A 19,628-nucleotide genomic window follows, 5' to 3' on the forward strand; every position below is an offset into this window, starting at 1 on the left:
GTCACCCTTTTAAAAGATCCACATTCCATCACATTCTAGCACACTTCAGAAATCTGGCTTCCAAGAAAAGAGCTGACAAATAAGGGGAGAAATTAGGAGTGATTATTGATGCAGCGGTACAACTAAGCTGGTTAATTGTTTAATAGAACAGCTACATATCAGACCACCAAGATATAAGCGTCCACAAGTCTGTGACCTATATGCAAACTGTTACTTTTAAATCAGGCCTGAGAAACAGAATCCGGGGGGGGGGGGCGCAGAGCTCAGTTGTGGCTCTCTTTGAATTTGGCGCTACATTAAATGGGCACAGTTAAGAGATGCAAGACCTTCCTCACCCTAGCATTTTGAAGATGATATTAATGTGTACATTAAAGGCGTGCATGTGGAGGGAAGGGTAGTGTGATAGGAGTGGCAAACCCACTCCCCACTTACATGAATTCACTAGTCTGTGCAGTTCCGATGTGCATACAACCCTATGCACTTTCTATTTATTTGGAACATTTTAATACCACCCTTCATCAGAATGGATTCCAGGTTAGTTTACAAGGTTTGCATGCACATAGGGACTGAACAAACAAAGGGAACACATTTGAGAGGGGGCTTGCTGCTGTGATCCTGACCCATATCCTCATTCACTGTAATATGCAAATATCAACTGATACTAAATTCACTAGCAAAAGGAAACAAGTTTAGCTCACTGATGTCCCTGAGCACACAAATTTGTTTCTCTCTCTTTTTTTTAAAGGTAACTGTACCGCATGCCCACAGAAACCCACTGTTCATCTGAGGTGAACAGGTATTGCATATGCTTACAACTCCTGCTGTCCATATATCACTCCCCCATAGATCACACAGTGCACAATATTAGAAAGCAAGAAATAATCTAAATGAGGCAACTCAGGAAATTGAGCCAACCCAAATCCTACAGATCAAGTCACATACATTCATATTATGGTCAATAAATTAAGCATCTAGAAAACATTTACCCGTTATTCAGATGGAGGACACTGACTAAGACTAGTCTCAGAGATAATGAGTGAACCTAGGGCAGGGAACTCATAACACATGCAGGCAGGTAACCCAAGGAAGTAAGCCAAGCCATACACTACAAGTGAAATTACACACGTACGTTCTATAATGAAGGAATCATACAGGAGGAGGGGGGGAAAGTTGACATTTTAGTGATGGTTTATCTTACATTAAGACGCTATGAGCAACACCGTATAACACCATGAACGAAAAGATGAAAAACAGCCACCTTTTCTGCTCAACAGCGGCTGGAGGAAACGGGCTCAATTTATCTTAAAAAACAAAATAGGGGAGCAGCCTCCTATGATGAGTGCCTGCCATCTTCAAAAATAACATAAAAGCACTTCTTGACCTGAACTTGTGAACGCTCCTTGTGGGAAGGTGATGGACAAGAGGCTACATTATTCTGCCACAAGAGTGGCTATATATATCCAGCCAGCATGGATTTTTCTCATTCTGCAATGTTAAATTGAAAATACTCCCCATGCCATTCTGCTGCTTCCCATAAGCACATTTCAAAACAAAACCTTACAGAACTTATAGTCCTGAACTCAGAAATACTTGCTTAACAACCCTCTAAACAGTCAGAGAGAATCGAGAGTTCAAAGTGTAAAACAAGAGAAAAAAAACAGATCTCTGTTGGACATTTCTGTCAGCAGACTCATAATTTGTTGAAATTAATTAAAAATCACCCATGTTCACAGAGTACCTGTAATCCTATTACTCACCTTGCCCCATACTCTGATCTTCATCTTCTGCAGTTTAAAAGTTTAAAAAATACATGGCTGATTTTTAACAAATGTAAGAAATTTAACACTGTAGTATATTATAGTGTCAGGCATGCTCAGTAAGAACCAACTGTCAGTGTTCTAAAAGCTAGACTCACAACTATTTGGCTTGGCTAATCAGGTGGCAAGAGCTGGTATAGCACAGTGGGGAGGAGAGCCTGGCTGGGAGTCCAGAGTCTGTGAGTTCAAATCCCCGCTCGTGTCTCCTGGGTGTCAAGGGCCAGCTAAAGTTCACCCCTGCAGCGAGTGGCTCAGGGGTTATGTGCCCTGCCACCTGTGCAGCCGTGGGCAAGCTGCATAGTCCCAAGGAGCCCAGTTGCCCCTCAGCCGGCAGTTGCAGACAAGGAAGGGGCTGTGGCAAGCTGTGCAGCTGTGGCAAGCTGAGCAGGCCCTAGCCAGCTGGGGAGGACTAGCCTCAGAAGGAGGCAATGGTAAACCCTCTCTGAATACCGCTTACCATGAACACCCTATTCATAGGGTAGCCATAAGTCAGGATCAACTTGAAGGCAGTCCATTAAAAAAAAATCAGGTGGCCACACCCAGGCCAGACCTTTATTTCAATTTAGACAGTCATGGTGTCCCGTCCAGAGTCGGAACCACAAAACTGAGACACAGGTGCAATTAAATCTCATTTTATTAAAGTAACAGAAACATCAAAAGAAGTGCGCTTCATAGAAAACCCTACAATAACTCACTAGAAATCCCTAACTATTCTCTAGTCATGCTCTGCGATGTAAAAGGAAAGTTGACTCAATGCCCCCCCTCAAACGCAGCAGACTTAAATAGGGAAAGTCTTGGAGCGCAATCTCTCACTCCTTCGCACCCCCGCCCTCTGCTCGGTATGCTTTTCCAGCCATCGGGAGCGCGGTCAGGGGGGGCGAGCCTCCACGGGCTCATCTGACAAAACAGGGTCCTTATCAACAGACAGGGAAGTAGAGGGCTGGGAAGCGTCGGGCGTCTCTAAGTTACTGCGGGTCGAAGGGGGAGTTACTGCTAATTCATGGCTTGGTGAAGGAAGAGTTACTGCTCTCTCGGAATCCTCCCCTAACGACTCCGTGGGGGTGCTTGAAGGCTCAGCGTTGTCCCCAAGGGAGGCTGGACCATCCGTGGGAATTGGCAGGGTGACTAAATCGCACTCTTCCTCAAGGTCTGGAGTAGACACAACAACAGCTGGATCTTCCGCACCTTCGGGCAGTTGAGGCGCCTGCAACTCATGCCTTCTCCCTCCCTGCCCTTCGAGGGAGAGCTGGGGCTCAGCACATAGCTTCCCCCAAATAATCCTGGGGAGTGTAGTTTGTGAAGGATGCTGAGAGTTGTTAGGAGACTCCTATTCCCCTGACAGAGTTCCAGTGGCCAGAGGGGTTTAACAGTCAGCCCCTCTTCTGGGGATTGTAGCTCTTTGAGGGGAATAGGGCCTCTCCTAGCAACTCTCAGCACCCTTCACAAACAACACTTTCCAGAATTCTTTGGGGAAGCCATGACAGCCTAAAGTGAAATAAAGGTCTGGCCTGGGTGTGGCCAATGATAGCTTTGATTTAAATTTGGGAGGGAGACTATATGCGTCTGCTGTGGAATAAAAAGGTTGGGGAACCCTGAAAAACAATGATACTGTTCACAACGTTTTCCTTTTGGAAGGGAAAGGGGCTTTCCTTCTGCCCATAGCCCACCCGCCTGCCCACCCAATCTCCTCCTCCCCCTCCCCTCCCCCTTCCTCCCTACCCCTCCCCTTCTTCCTCTTCTCTCCCCCTTCTCCCCCTCCTTGCTCCTCCCCCAAGTCAGTTTCACCTATCCTAAACCTGGTTGTACAGGAGTAAATCCTCTTGAACTAAAAAAGCATGCAAATGATCAAACCTGCCCTCCCCTCCTCCTCCCTCCTATCCCCTCCCTTTTACCCCTTCACTCTCCCTCCCTTCACCCCTCCTTCCCCCTCCCTTCCTCGTTCCCACTCCTGTCCCCTCTCCCTCCTCCTCCTCCATGGACAGTTCTATCTAAGCATGATTGCACAGGAGTAAATCCCACTGAACTCAATAAGCATGCAAATGATCAGACCTGCCCTTCTCCTCCTCTCCCCCTCTCTCCTCTCCTTCCATCTCTTCCTCCCCTCACCCTCTCCCCCCTCTTCCTCCTCCCTTCTTCCGCCCCACCCCTCCCCTCTTCCTTCTTCCTCCTCCTCTGCCCACTTCAGCTCTCCCTCCATGTTCAGTTTCACCTATCCTAAGCATGATTGCATGGGAATAAATCCCACTGAACTCAATAAGCATGCAAATGATCAAACCTGCCCTCCTCCTCTCATCCCCCTCCTCCCTCTGCCCTTCCTCCTCCTCCCCTACCCCTACCCTTCATCCTCCTCCCCTCCGTATCTCCCTATGGTCAGTTTCACCTATTCTAGACATGATAGCAGGGGAGTAAATCCCATTGAACTCAATAAGCATGCAAATGATGAATCCATTCTCAACAAACTTGCACAGGATCCCATTTCTTACCTCCCAGATTAAAAAGCAGAGAAATTCACTAAAAGGCGGCGGGGGGGGGGGAAACCTTCCGGTTTAAGAACATAGCTGTAGCCAATAGATATTTCTATCAAACTTTAAAAAGCAGGGAAATTGGGTAGCTATAGTGAATGCACCAGGAGAGCAGGAAACCTGACCTCCTCTATGAGATATTGGACTGCCCCACAAATTTGTCAAAATGCAAACACAATTTGGGTTTGTCTTTCACAGTCCAATCCACTTGCTGTGCAGCTTGGAAGAATTTGGTAACATGTGTCAAGTACAGCAGCACTTTGCATAATTTACACTAAAAAACTCCAGAAACAATTGTGGAATAATGGCACTGACTATTCTGTAGAATAGTCTCCAATGGACATGAGGAGTGTTTCAGTTTGCACAAGATAAAACAGTGGGAGGTGAAATATATTCTAAAAAATTTCTAGGTGTGATCTATGTTTTTTATTGACCATGCCCACCTTTCCTTAAGTGGAGTGGTTTAAGCATAGCAAACTGAAAACAGCAGGCCAAATTTGTCTTTTCCAACAACTAGATTCATTGCTTGAGTAGCAGCAACATATTGTAATCAGTCTAATTTTACATCAAACTGGAGTTTCAGATTCAACTGTTAATGCACCCAAAATAGCAATAGAACATAACCTCCAGTTTAAAACACAAAAAGCTGTTTTCACCATCATATGACATTGACCAATAAAAAGGCTTTGAAGTTAATAAAAATAAATTTGAGACAGATTTCTAAGATGAACAGTGAAATAAATATAATTTTCTAGGTTACATTCTCTGAAGAAACAGTAGCAACACAGGAAAGAAGCAAAATAAGAAGAACACCAACAAACATACACAAATATAATTCTCCATCTTTGGAGATGGCAGGTGTTGCCACCACTCACCATATGCTCAGAAGCACATGTTACCAAACTCTTCCAAGCTACACAGGAAGTGGATTGGACTGTGAAAGACCAACCCAAATTGTGTTCGCATTTTGACAAATTTGTGGGGCAGTCCAATATCTCAGAGAGGAGGTCAGGTCTCCTGCTTCCCTGGTGCATTCACTATAGCTGCCCAGTTTCCCTGCTCTGGTCAAGACAGGACCATTTCTGAAGCCTCTCCCATGTCTCCCCACAACAACATTTACATGAAATTTCATGGGTCTCAACTTATGCTGGCTAGATGATGCCCATATATAGAAAGTTTTTTATAACAAGTCCCCAGATACTGTTATAAACAAAGCATCTCTACCACTGCATTTATCACTAACATCTCCCAAAAAGACACATCTGTTGTCATCAAAGCCAAATCCTTGGACACTTTAAATGGTCACAAAATATTCTTGAATATTAAAAATACCCTTTAAATAAGATGTGATAGTTTGGTACTCAAGGAGCCATTCACAGCTGTGAAATCTCCAGTGGGGTCTGTGTCCAAGGACCTTTACAAATGTATGTGTCCCCTACTTGCCATACGACACAGCAGGCAATGCACCATTGCACTGGAGAAGGGGGCAGCCATAGTAATAACTGAGGAATTACCATTGTGGCCTGACTGTAACTCCATCCCCCCAGCTGTGGCATGATGTGATCACGATGCTATAGCATCATGCAACATCAGTGAGAATTGCTGCTGAAAGTGTGTGAGGCCAAACTTTTTACTGAAAACAATAACACCTGGCATATTTGTAACACTTCTTTTATTGTTCAAACTACTTTGCACACATCACAACAGACTTACAAGGCATGATTAGCCCTATACTGCTGGTGGAGATGGGAGCGGCCTGTCTAAGGCCACCTAGTTGTTTTTTTTTATTATTATATTTTCAAATTGTTGTAACCCGCCCTGGGACCTTTGGGTGAAGGGTGGATCATCATCATCATCATCATTCATGTCTAAAGTGAGATTTGAGCTCGGGACTTCCAGGCTCACAGCTCACATTGTTAACCACTGTGCTGTACCAGCTATAGCACAATGCTGCCCTGTTTTGCCCATGTTCCAGCATGAGAACATATCAAGCGGCATTGCTTGCACGATTACTGTGTCTGGGGTGGCCTTGGCCGAGTATTTCAGCTTCTCTCTGCATTCCCTGCTATGAGTCTCCACAAATCCTCCCTCATCCTGCATCAGTTTTAAAAAGCACCTTGGTGTTTGCCAAGTAGCCAGGATTACTGGTTGAGCATTCCCCTAGATGTGAGTGATATCTACTCAATCTCGTTGCTTGAGGGACAAGAGGCTGACTGACAATGTTTTAGTATTTAAAAGGGGCAATGTTGAATTTGTGGCATTTGAAGGTAGACAGCCCCTACATTATCCATTAGGGGAAATCACTGAATGCTGAACCCTGTTTTACTTCCAGTTGTTGGCTTGGGAAACAGATACAGTATCTTTTGCCTGACGTGACTGGTGCCACTTAAGTAGAGGGTTCCCAACTGCAGCACCCAAGGAACATCATTTCACTAGTGGCAGTCACAGACATGGTGCCTTCAGCCAGGTCTGCTCTGGCAGACCCTAGTATGAGGCAGTCTTATACCAAGCCAGACCATTAGCTCATCTAGCCCAGTAGTTGTCCACTGTGACTTCTGGCAGCTCTCTAAGATCTCAGACAGACTGAAGTATGTCTCCAGTCTTGCTCTAGAACTAGAAATGAAGACTCTGCAGATTGAACCTGAGACTTTTTGCATGCAGAGCATAGGCTCTGCCACTACATTTACCCCTGAGTGGGCACCTACCTGGCGGTTTGTCTCCACTCCAGTCCTTCAGGGGTACTGAAGAGCTCTGAGAGCTGTATAAAGAGCACTGGACAGGTTGCTCCTTCCTCTTCCTCCTCCTCCTCTGGTTTCAGCATAAGGCTCACTCTCTCTGCTGCTGAAGAGATGCTGGAGGTGAAGATACTTCTTCGAACCGCCTGGCAGATGACCACAGAATTCCTGCTGGAGGGCTCCCGGTCTGCACCACTGCTATTGCTATTCACCTCAGCTTGTGGAATCAGGCTTTCCATCCTTTCAGTGAGACAGACCTCACTTGCACCCACTGTCCTTGCTTTGGACATCCTGAATCTAGGCAAACACCCCTGCCTTCAGTACATCTGATTGTCAGTGAGCTCCCTCTCCCCAGTTTGGCAAGGCATTTGGCCCCAGCAGAGCAGAAACTGAGCAGATCCAAGTCATTTTACCTTTATAAGAGCCTAAAGCTTGTTCAGGCCAGACACAGGCAAGTGGATGAGAGCACCGCCCAAAACAACATTATCAGGGAGAAAAGCTCTGCCCTGCAGACACCGGCCAGAACTCACTAGTGCAGCTCAATTCTGCCCACATAATCACAGGGACTGCTCAGCCCACATGGATGGGACAGGCGCTGGGGCTTGTTTACAACGGTGTACTATTTGAAGCATTGGGCAGGCCATCCTGGGCAGTGGAGAAATCCGAGACAAGAAAAATGTTGAGGTGGGGGGAAGGAACAGAAACCTGACACATCTGAACCTTTAATGTGGTGGAAGCTGGAAGGATTTGCAGATTCAAACCCAACACCAAAGTCCCCGATGCAGAGGAGACATCCTACAAGGGGAAATGCACCACCTTGTCTCTGCCTATCCCAGCACAGATTTTGTGCATCACTGGGTTGGGCCAGGGCTAGGAAGGTGACCCATCTCCTCTCTTTCTCAGTGTAATATGGGCAGCAGAGTCTCCCTGCTCAAATTATAACCAGCAGTCCTAGGGAGCCAGTTAAGAAAGAAAATAATGTATCATTAGTGCTAAACTCCCACTGGCCCCAGTCCAGTGCCAGTAGCTCAGTGTCCTACCTCCACTCAATGGATGGGGGAATGTGGCCTTGCTGCAGTTCTTCAGCTTGTTGTTACTTGTTCTGTTCCTTGCAGACAGCACTTGGTGAGTCTCCAGCACTAGCTTGGCATAAAGAGGGAAGGGAAGGGCTGTTGAGGATACAGTGCCTGAGCCCCCACCCCTAACCCTGGAGCCACCATTGAGAAGGGGGTGGGGAAGATTCCTAAAATGGAATTATTAAAAAAGAAAAAAGAGTAGGCCTTGATGCTTGTTGAACCCCTTGATCTGCTTTTTAAACATTCCAATGTTGCTTTGGCACAACTACTGAGGGAGGACAGTAAAATAAAGTATTAAAAAAAACATTGGTTTTTTTGCATGAATGTTGACTTTCCCTGGGTGAAGACCAGTTTGTATCAAACCTCCAAAGGGAGAACTCCTAAGGAGACTGCAGGCATCTGGGAGACTGCTGTATTTGAACATGATGATGAGGGCCAAACTAGACATGACATTACAACTAATAGAACTATTTTAACTACCATGTAGTCCTAACATTTTCTCCTGTCCACTGTGATGATGCAATATTGTCAAGACTGTCTGTAGTTTGCAGAAGATAAATATGTTTTAAATTTAATAACTTTTTTTAAATTCACTCCAGTTCAGTAGGAACCCTCTAGAAGACCCCTATTTATATCCAATATCCATTATTTATTAACATTAACAGTGAACATCATTCATGACATACATTGTTTAAATGTTCCCACTCATGAATTTATTTATTTATTTGATTTATACCCCACCTTTCTCCCAGTAGGAGCCCAGGGTGGCAAACAAAAGCACTAAAAACAGTTTAAAATCATAAAAACAGTGTTTGAAATAAACACAACCATTAAAAACATATTAAAACAAAACATCTTTAAAAACATTTTTTTAAAGCTTTAAAAACATTTTTAAAAGGTTTAAAAATATATTAAAAAGCAATTCCAACACAGATGCAGACTGGGATAAGGTCTCTACTTAAAAGGCTTGTTGAAAGAGATCTTCACTAGGTGCCAAAAAGATGACAGAGATGGTGCCTGCCTAATATTTAAGGGAAAAGAATTCCAAAGGGTAGGCACCACTACACTAAAGGTCCGTTTCCTATTTTGTGCAGAATGGACCTCCTGATTCATTCATTGGCGATCACTTGTGGCCGATGGTATCTGCAGGAGGCCCTCACCTGCAGAGTGCAGAGACAGACTGAATGAATATATGAAATGAGCAAGTTGATTGGAGTCCTGAGCAGAGCTTGGAAAAGTTACTTTTTTGAACTACAACTCCCATCAGCCCAATCCAGTGGCCATGCTGGCTGGGGCTGATGGGAGTTGTAGTTCAAAAAAGTAACTTTTCCAAGCTCTGAGTTCTTGGTGATTCAGCATAAACATCTTGAGCACTGTGTGACTGTAGTTTTATCTATGACAAAAGCCTGATCTGGCACACAGTCATGAATGATAAAAACACCAGGTATGTCACTTTACTAATAAATGCTGATGAACGAATACACTGGAGACAGCTATATTACTCCAGGTTGATATGCTTTTTTGTTCTTTAGGTCTCCTAAACTATCCCCTCCCATTCTGGACACAGGGATGAAATGCAGGAATATGCCAGGGTTGCTTCAACATAATATGATTATAGGAACTGGTAATGAGTTGTCAATGCATTTGGCATTAGTAATATATAGCCCACCACATGGAAGTCCCAAGCTTTTTAGCTACCAGTTAAAGAAGCCTTAAGCCACATTCACACCTTGCATTTATTCCACTATTATTCCACTTTAAACAGTCATGGCTTCCCCTGAAGACATGTAGTTTTTGATGGGTGGTGAGAGTTGTTAGGAGAACCCATATTCTCCTCATAGAACTGCAATTCCCAGAGTTCTCTGGGAAGAGGGACTGTCTGTTACACCACTCTATAAACTGTAGCTTTGTGAGGGGAATAGGAGTCTCCTAACAATTCTCAGCACCCTTCCCAAGCTACACATCCCGGGATTCATTGAGAGAAGGACATGCCTGTTTAAAGTGGAATAACTGTATGGTGTGAATGTGGCCTTAGTTCTAGGAGAGGCAGTTACTCTATCATCTAACAATATATTGTTATTTTCTTTTTTGTGAGCCATTGGACATTAATAGGTAAAAGAGTAGTAGGAAGATGATGTTGATAAATATGACCATATAAAGAGCCTCTTGGAACCATAATCAGTAGAAGCAAGACCCTGTCTTATGTCCACCTGCACCTGTAGTGAGAACAACTTTCCCTGAGGCTAAGCAACATTGAAACCAACACTCCTATATTCCCAAAAGTTTGCTTGCAGACATTTGTTGTTCCAAGGAGAGCTACATGCCCATTTTGGAATCATTTCATCATGTCAAACAAGTTCATCTTGGAGTGATCTATTTCCTCGGATTTAAATTCCAACTTTGGAAGTCTCCTCTCTGAGCAAAACAAGGAGCGTCACTGACCTGGCACTGATTTCTGCTTAACTGTACAGCAATATGGGGCCAGCCCCTCTTCAGTGGTGGTAAAAATCCAGGTAAACACCTGAGCAGTCTTGCCAAATGCACTAGCAGTTACCAAAGTGAAAACATCTTGCTAGGCAGGCATGTGAAGTTACATCAGCTGCAGGAAATACACATTCAGTCCTTCCTGTTAGGCCAAATAAGAGCATATTGGGCTCTGCTGCTTTGACACAGATTGAGACATCAGTGGCCAGTGTGCTGATCCTATATATATATATATATATCACGAGAGAGACAGAACTGGTGAGATGACAAAGAGAGACTCAGCTTCCATGTGTTGCAAAACAATGCTTGTGGTCTGGAGCCAGGGTTTCTTAGCATACTTCAAGCATCTGCGATTAGTACTTCATGTTGACAAGGGAAAAGCCCTTGCCTACCTTGTACAAAAACACTTACCGAGTAAGCAGTTACTTTAACTGGCTTCTTGGAGAGTGAAAAAGGGGCCCAGTACAACAAGGAGCTATTGACTTGGCTGACACCCCCAGCCTTGAAGGACGCTTGAGAACCTTGGCTCCCAGCAGCACCTTTTGCTGTTCGGAGGTAGAAAATAATGATCAGGATCATGGCAGAGGTGGAGGGGGTAGGGCTGGGTGAACATTCCGATTCAGTTTGCATTTCAAGGAGAATTTATCAAATTCACAATTTCCGAAACAATATGAGAACCGAAACTCAGCCATCCTTGGAAATTTGCATTTATTAGAATTTTGGGATGCACTTCGCCAACTAAACAACATTAACAAAAATGCATATGTTGGGGGAAAGTGTGCATAAAAATGAATACATGAGTGAAAATAACATGCAAAAAGACATGAAATGATGAGAAATGGCTTGCAAAAATGTGTATCTTTGTCAAAACTGTCTACAAAAATATGTTTATTTGGAGAATTTTGCACTAAAATGGTGGAGAATTTTCATGAGGATATTTTTTAAAATCGCAGATCACTGTAGAAATGTAGAGAACTGAATTTAACATGGGAAAAATGAGAAACTGAGAGAACTCAAACAAATCTTTCCATTCCCTCGGAGGGGGGTTTAACACTTTCTTCTCTGGTCAGATCACAAGGGAAATCCCATTGGAATGCAATGGGACTTCCCCTCTCTCTTCTCCCCCCAGGCCTCCATGTCCCCTCCATCTGCTGCAGAGAGTCCTCCAAACACCCACAGCAGATTTTGGAGGTGTATGGGGCTGCAGGGGAGGAGACATAGGGGAAATCCTATTTACATGATAGGAGTCCATTGTGCAAGCAGGCTGACACCACTGGATGTCATCCTATGTTTTAACTCAGGGTGTGGTGATCTTTGGGGTTTTGTGGTATTTGTGTTGCTTGTTATTTTATGGCTTTAAATTTTATTTTGTATTTACATTTACATTTTCTTTATATTTATTTATTGTAAGCTGCCTAGAGAATATGTTATGGCGGAGTGTACAAATCTGCAAATAAATAAACTAAAAATAAGTGTACATTTTATTTACATTCCTAAAACATTGCTTGCCCATAATATATTTTTACTTGCTTTCCCTAGTTTCTAGCCCTCTGATTGCCATCATTCCTAGTTGTTCACAGATACAACATGATAGTTACTTTACTGTTGGGGTAAACAAGAAAGAAGGCTGTCCAAGCCACGCCTTAGCATACCAACAACAGATGTTGCAAGGGAGCTTAATCACCTTTTCCCTCAGAGATGAGGTAGCCTATCCTGCTTCCTTAAAAAAAGACATTAAGAGCTCCTACACATAAACATAACCCTGCTGTGATCAAGCATCCTAATCTCTCATGTAATGACAAGTGCACACTAGTTGTGCGCCCCCCTTTGCCCCTTCATCCTCCTAGAGGAGCTTCCTCACTGCAGACGTTTGCTAAACTCTTGGAAGGTAACGGGGGGGGCGCAAAGCTAGGATGCTCACCCCCAATCTCCCTCACACGTTTCTAATAGATAGCATAGGGGATTAGGATGCTTGAACAGGGGTTTGGTTGTGGCTTGCTCCTTTTTCTGTGGGGGAAGGGATATTGGGATTCATTCCCTTTGCCAGATGGAACATTTAGGAACTTGGGAAGCTGCCTTACACTGACCATTGGTCCATCTAGCTTAGTAGTGTCTACACTGACTGGCAGCGGTTGTCCAGGCCGGAATCTGTCCCAGCCTGACCTGGATATGCCAGGGATTGAACCCGGGACCTTCTGCATACCATGCAGATGCTCTAACATTAAGCTTGGCCCTGACACTGGCTTTTTGCTTTTTGGAGATTGATAGAACTGCAGGCCTTTTGGATAACAGTAACAGCAATCATTGCAGCCCCATCAATGTCTATGCCACTTTACAGAGTTTCATAGGCAAAAATACAAGGCCTAACCCAAGGAGCTCACAATCTCAATTTTGTCAGGTTGAGAGACAACAAACAGAAGGAAGGAATAAAAGGGTTAGGCAAGGATAACCTAAGGTCAATGTGTGGCATATGTGATATGTTGTTAGTGCAGCTACAGTCACTCTTCACAGAGGAGGGTGGTGACTCCATGTCATTGGGGCAGTGGAATCCCCTCCAGGTTTTCCCCAGAGTTGTCCAGACAGAGTTGTCTTATTTGGGGAAATATCTCTTCCACTGCCTCTTCAGATGTTCAGATATAGCATGTGAGCAGACCTGCAGCAAATAGCCTCATCTCTGACACTGTGTGAACCAAGAGGCAGCTGCCTCTGGGCCGTCCATACAACACAAATGTCTTCAGAATTGCCTCTCTCCCTTCCTCCAGACATCCACGCTATATGTGCAGACATCAGAGGGCGAGGCTTCTCAGCACAGGAAGTATCAGGGTTGGGGCTGCTCAGCACGGCTCTGCTCTTGTGTTGTGCTACATAGGAGCTAGAATAGGTGTGAGGAACCTGTGGCCTTCCGGGCCACTGGGCCTGTTTGCTGGGGATGATGGTCTTTCTGGGGCTCAGGAACAGCAGAGGGCTCTTGTTAGGCTTTGTTTCTGTTGAGGACTAAAGAGCTAAGCCAAATGGAAAGATGGAAAGATGGAAAGATGAGGTTTGATTAGAGGTTTGAAAAAAGAGGCACCCCTTCTTCCTACATCACATCACATAGCTTTCTGGGAGGCTAAATGATAATCCTTTCAAATGAGGAGAACATTGCTGTTAAATAAGCGGCATCTGTCAGTCCAAGCATTGAGAAGCATTTCATATCTTCCTACTGGCTAGGGAAGATCTTGTTTTGCAAACTCTCCCCGCTCTTCCCGCTTTTTTCTAAGTTGTCCATATTCTTCAGGACTGCTCTGGGGTTTCCTAGCATGCTGTTAGACATTGCTGGGTCCATTTGTTCTTTGGCTGCAATGACAACACACCTGCAAAGGCTGAGAAAACAAATGGCCTTGGGCTAGCACCACAAGTTTCTGCAAAGGAGCAGAAGAAGCCACCTCTGTGTATATAGTTCAAATAACTTTGCATGCATCAAAACATGAGGTGTTTTTACTGTACGCATTGTACATAAGTGGGGTGGAGATAAGAATGAAAGTGGAAAGTCTCCAGGCAAGTGCAACAAAGGGATTCATGTTTTATAGCACAGTATGGTTGATAAACATGGCATGGCATCACATTATTTGTTATACCTGGATACCCAAGAAAGGACTAAAGTTAACAACCTACAAACAACATTTTTGTTTTGCCTTGCAAAACGCAGTTAATTTTGCCTAGAGTTTTTTTTAAAGGCACACAGCACAATAATCATATCATGTCTGAGGAATTCACACATCACGAAGCTGATTTTAGGAGTTTCCATGTTGGGGCAATCTAATGCAATGTGTGGAAATACAGTCTTGACAGAAGCATCAGTCTCCTGAATGGACTCTTGACCTCTCACCTGGAACCCATAGACTGGTCTGGATCTAGTCTCCACAATTTGTCTTTGTCCTGATATAACTCCTGGCTGCCCTGAAAATCAGGCCTGCATATGCCTCCCTGTCCCCCAGTTTCTCTCTGATGGGGATGATTTCCTCGATTTGTCCTGGATGTCCCCTTTCCACTGTTTCTCTAAGCCAGGGGTGGGGAACCTGTGGCCCTCCAGATGTTGTTGCAGGAAGATGACTTCCTGTCATCCCTGACCATTTTGCATACTGGCCGGGGCTGATGGAGTCCAACAACATCTGGAGGGCCTTAAGTGTTCCCTATCCCTGCTTCACTAAGCAATAGAGCATGAATTACTCACCACAGACAAGCACAATTGATGGAGAGCTTTACCTGTTGGGTTTTCTGCCTGTCCAACAGTTATTAAAGCACAGAGGTCTTGCCCCAAAGTAAGCTGTCAGTCTTTACAGGATTCAAGAGCCCAATAAGGATAAAATGATTGATGTGGCTAGTTCACAACTCACATATTCAAGATGGCTTGACACAGACTAAAACAAACCCTGTTTGCGATGCACATGAACTGGGCATCTGATTGTCTTCAATAGGCTGAAAAATGACCACTTTTGAATAGTGGCCCCCTCAGCTGTGGATTGCCTTTGCTAGAGAAGTGCACCTGGTGCCTACTTGAATGTCTTTTCAGCACCAGGCATCAACCTTCCTATTTTCCCAGATCTTTTAAATTTTGTATTATGGTGTCTTTTTAGCACAGTTGTTTAGCTTTGTGAAAGATTCCTTTTTCAGCTGTGTTCCAATTGATAATTACTGCACTGTTTTTAATGTCTTGAGCTCTGTTTTAAAGTGATTATATTGTTGACTTATTTATGGCTTTTTAATCTGTTTTACTGAAGTTGTGGTTTTTAATTTATTTTTATTTTTCACATTACGTAGAGAACTCTTGTTCTTGGGTGGCTATTTCCCCCCCTGTATATAGCATATTTTATTAATCATTTTCTATTTCTTTTCCCAACAGATGCAACAATAAAAGAGAAACTTATTAACAACAATACACTTAAATCAATGTCACTGAGAGAGTGCAGTATGTCTGTCTATCAATAATAGCATCAACCTGAAGGTGTCCATATTACAGGTACTGTCAAATGTCCCAGTAATGTTGTGGTAGTCATTGTGTAAATGTCACAGTCGCTGTATAACTAATAAAGGGATACCAAATGAAATAAAGGTGGCTAATAAAACAAATGAATATGGCAGGGTAAAGGGTGCACCATCAGGGCACATTGCAAGGGCATACCTACACCTAGACTTGTTCAGTGTGACTTGTGCCTTTCACGCTCTTGGGTCTGGCGTGACTTGAATGTCTCTTACAGGGCTTATGTCCTGGATCTCCCTGGTCACGTTACTTAACATATGTGAGGAACTTCTCTCTGGGAGAGAATGATGCAAATAGTGCCATTTTCCCCATCAAGGATGCTGTGAATTTGCATTCGAGCCCCACTTCTGATAGGAATGGATACTCTGTTAGAACTCTGGAGCATTAGATGTGGCTTCTGCTGCTTTCCCTGCTGTGGACAAGTTTCTGATCCCCTGCGGGCAGGGAAAAAGTTGCAGCAGAGGCAGGCATTTGAGGTTTAAGTCAAGTGAGCCCTACTCACAGCTAACTGCAAGCAAAGCCCTAGGAGGAATCAAACAAGGGTGCTTGCTTTTGCAATTCGCCTACTCATTTTCTCATGACATCCATGCTTATAAGATGGAGAGCTTTACCTGCTGGTTTTTCTGCCTGTCCAACAGTTCTGAAAGCACAGAAGTCGTGCCCTTGCCTGTAGAATGTCTTGGGCTTCTGCTCTTTGTATCTTTGCTTACCCTGGCAAAAGCTAATCATGCTCAGACAAAGAACGGAATTGGCACTCCTAGCTAGCTGCTTTCCTTCATCCTGGTAGTCTTGTGTACCTGCCTGGCAGCTGATGTTCAGGTGCATCCGCCACAGAACAGGACGTCAACAGATGTTTTTCTCCCAGCTCAGAGATCCCTGCAGGAGAGAATGAGCTGTAGCACCAGCTTCTGTGTTGGGAGCTGGGCTTATGAGGGCACCCTCCCCACCACCAGTTCTCTCCTTCCCTTTTGAATTGACTATCCCCCATCCCCCATGTTCTTTGACTCATAGTGCTGCTAAGTCACTAGGTCAATTCTTTATTTTTGTGGGATTTTAAGGAGGATCTCTGATAAATCTGAAGAACCCATGCCCTAAAGTTTAAGAAGACTACTTATCTGTTTCCTTTCCAGTTCTTTAACTAGAGGGAAGTTTGTGTTAAGGCAGGAGACTTGAGAAATGTGAACTGAATTTTGCAGCAACCACAAGGTGGCAGGATAGGGCCATCTCAGGCTTATTGTCTCAGGCCAAGGTATAGAAAGACTTTTAATAATGACAAATACTCTTGGCAAAAATGAACATGTTTAGGCCCATTCCAAACAATCAGGCAAAGCACAACCTTACCCAGCCACATTATGCTATATGTCTGCAATTTCTGCAACTTCCTGTTCAACAGCTATATGCCATTCTGAATGTAATGCATGGTGAGTATATATGTGAGAGAGTGTATCACCCATATTGAGAAAGACTAGCAGTGGTATTCATCCTGTCCTTCATCTGCTCTCCAAATACTTTTTCCACTTTTCAAAATAATAATGTGGCTCTATAGCATTTCCCTCCATCCTAAGACATACAATATCACAGCTAGTTTTCTTATTCAGTGCTGATTTCATATATTTTATACGGTTCTGATTTTTATTCATGATGTGTAGATATTGGTCTGTGACCAAAATAAAATTGTACTTATTTACTTACTAATCTCATAGCTAGAGTTATCTTTTCAGGAACAGCTTACCCTCCCTGTTTTTCAAATCAAGTTTAGCTTTCTCTTCCAAGTATTGGTTATGTGTTTTGAAAACTGCATTAATATTTATTAATAAAACAACAAACCAGCTAGCGTTAAAGATCAGGTATTATCTCAATCAGTTAATTGCGGAAGTTTGGCAGTCCTCAAATGTAGAGCATTATGATTCTTCCCAATGCTTTATGCCAATAGTTCTACATGAAATGAGTATTCTTTCCAATGCTTTATGCCTTCCCCTGTAAGAGTTTGGAGTAGAAATTCTTTGGATCTTGTAGGAAAAAAGAAAGGAGCACATTATCAAATAATGACATACATAAAAACATTATTAAAATATGGGACATTTATCAACAACTTGCCCTTATATTCTATAGTCTTTCTTTAATATGGCAAGAAATAGTTCTAATTTTGGGTCTTAGATGGACAGTCAATGCATAAGATAAGAATTTTAACTGAAAATGTACAACATCATTTGTGGAATGAAATTCAAAAATGGACTTAAAAAATGGAAGGACTGGTCATTCCTTTCTTTCAATATGTAAATCAGAACTTGTCTGCAAAAACTGAGTAGAAACAGAAATACTTATAGAACATTAACAACTTTTGAAATATATTGCCAGACAAGACATCACAAAATTAACTAAGCAATCCAACACACAAATTATGCCAGGGAAAAAATATACTACTGGTATAATAATGGACCCAGCTCAGAATAGAAGAGGGAAAACACACCACTTCAAACATACACACACCAGAGCAAAAACAATAGCCACAACCTCAATAGCCGTGACTATAATACCAGTGCCTGCCAATCAGAGGCCACTGAAGTAACAACACCCCCGTGCTACTCAAAGTAAGCCAATGGATTGATGGCAACAGGGACACCCACCCACCTCAAATAGCTTCCTGCCCATCCCACATACAACAAGCATTAACAACATCATTGCATACGCACAGTCCATGAGCTCCTGTGGCACAGACAGTTCCAGACAGAAAGGGGTACAATTCCCCTTATACACTATTCAGAAGTCCTGATTTTGATCACAACTCACAAAGGTGTCAATTTCCCTAGTTAAGGCAAGGCTGGTCTATTCTTCAGCCACTATTTAGCTTAGTCTGAGAGCTTTTATAGGGACTGGAAGCTCCACCCATTCCTGGTTCTGAACCAGGCAGGCCCTTAGCTGAGCTTCCCCTCCTTCTGAGCAGTGGTGGCTTTAAATATGGACAAGGTAGGCAACCATCTGGATCCCACAGTAGACACCCCCCCAAAAAACCTTGTACAAAATCCTGCCTACTTTATAGTCAGTCCATCAGTCTGTCTGCCTTGTCTAACTCAGCAGCATTTCAGGCAAGCAAGTCCCTCCCTACAAAAATACAGACAGGCAGCCTTTCCCCCCTTAAGTCAGGCTCATCCACAGAAGTAGTCCACTAGGTCCTTGGCTGGAAGCTGTTCCTATTCCTTTTCTGTGCACATACCAAGTTGCCCATTTAACTCAGGACATCAGGTGGAGGCAGCTGCCATTTTGTTTTAGTTTAGAGGGTAAAGGAGAAGAGTGTCACAATTTCATAGGCATTGCATCATAATGAAATCTCAGCAGAGTGGAGAAAACATTGTCTTTCGGTCTTTTTTTGCTGGCTCCAATTTGTAATTGAAGAAGAGGAAGGTGGCACTGAATGCTGATTGACAGAACATCTGCTGAAGGCAGAAAAAATGCTGGAGTCCTCTCTCCTCCCGCTCTGCAAACTTCTTTGCCCAAAGAAAGGCTGTAATCCTATACCCACTTGTTTGAATGGAGCAGGACTTACTTCTGAGTAAACATGTATAGGATTGCACTATTTTCACTCCTGTTTCTTCTGATCAGTGTGTGGAGCTGTGGGTTTTAGGGAGTGGGGCAGGTGGATCTCTTCTGAATCGACCACTTACTGTTGTTGCAAACACAGAAGCAAAAGGAGAGGTTGCACTGCTCACATTCATGACTGATTCTAGCAAATGATGCAGTTTAAGGACAAGTATGGATTCATATTTGATGTTAAATCCTTGAGGGAGACATTGATTCAACAGAGTTGCTGAGTGAGATGAAAGTTGTTTAATGTTATATAATCAACCTCAAGAAAAATGCACACCCTTGGCAGACCTTCAGTTTTATTCATAATAATATTCAAGATATTTACCCTAATTTCTGTGTAATTTCATATTATTCTCATTGTACCTGTAACTGTTGTGTCTGCTGACAGG

General features: G+C 43.5%; 1 protein-coding gene across 2 annotated transcripts in view; it reads right to left on the minus strand.

Annotated features, from left to right (window-relative positions):
- The window catches only part of SLC4A9 (solute carrier family 4 member 9), a 57,478-nt gene extending 49,870 nt beyond the window's left edge, over positions 1–7,608 (minus strand). For both annotated transcript variants that reach the window (XM_061586950.1, XM_061586941.1), the window contains exon 1: positions 7,045–7,608. In XM_061586950.1, the coding sequence (XP_061442934.1) occupies positions 7,045–7,364 (320 nt within the window). In that variant the 5' untranslated portion in view covers positions 7,365–7,608. The remainder of the gene's footprint in view (positions 1–7,044) is intronic.
- Between the last annotated feature and the right edge of the window lie 12,020 nt (positions 7,609–19,628).

This window comes from Rhineura floridana, chromosome 1 (assembly GCF_030035675.1).
Source record: "Rhineura floridana isolate rRhiFlo1 chromosome 1, rRhiFlo1.hap2, whole genome shotgun sequence".
NCBI classification, from domain to species: domain Eukaryota; kingdom Metazoa; phylum Chordata; class Lepidosauria; order Squamata; family Rhineuridae; genus Rhineura; species Rhineura floridana.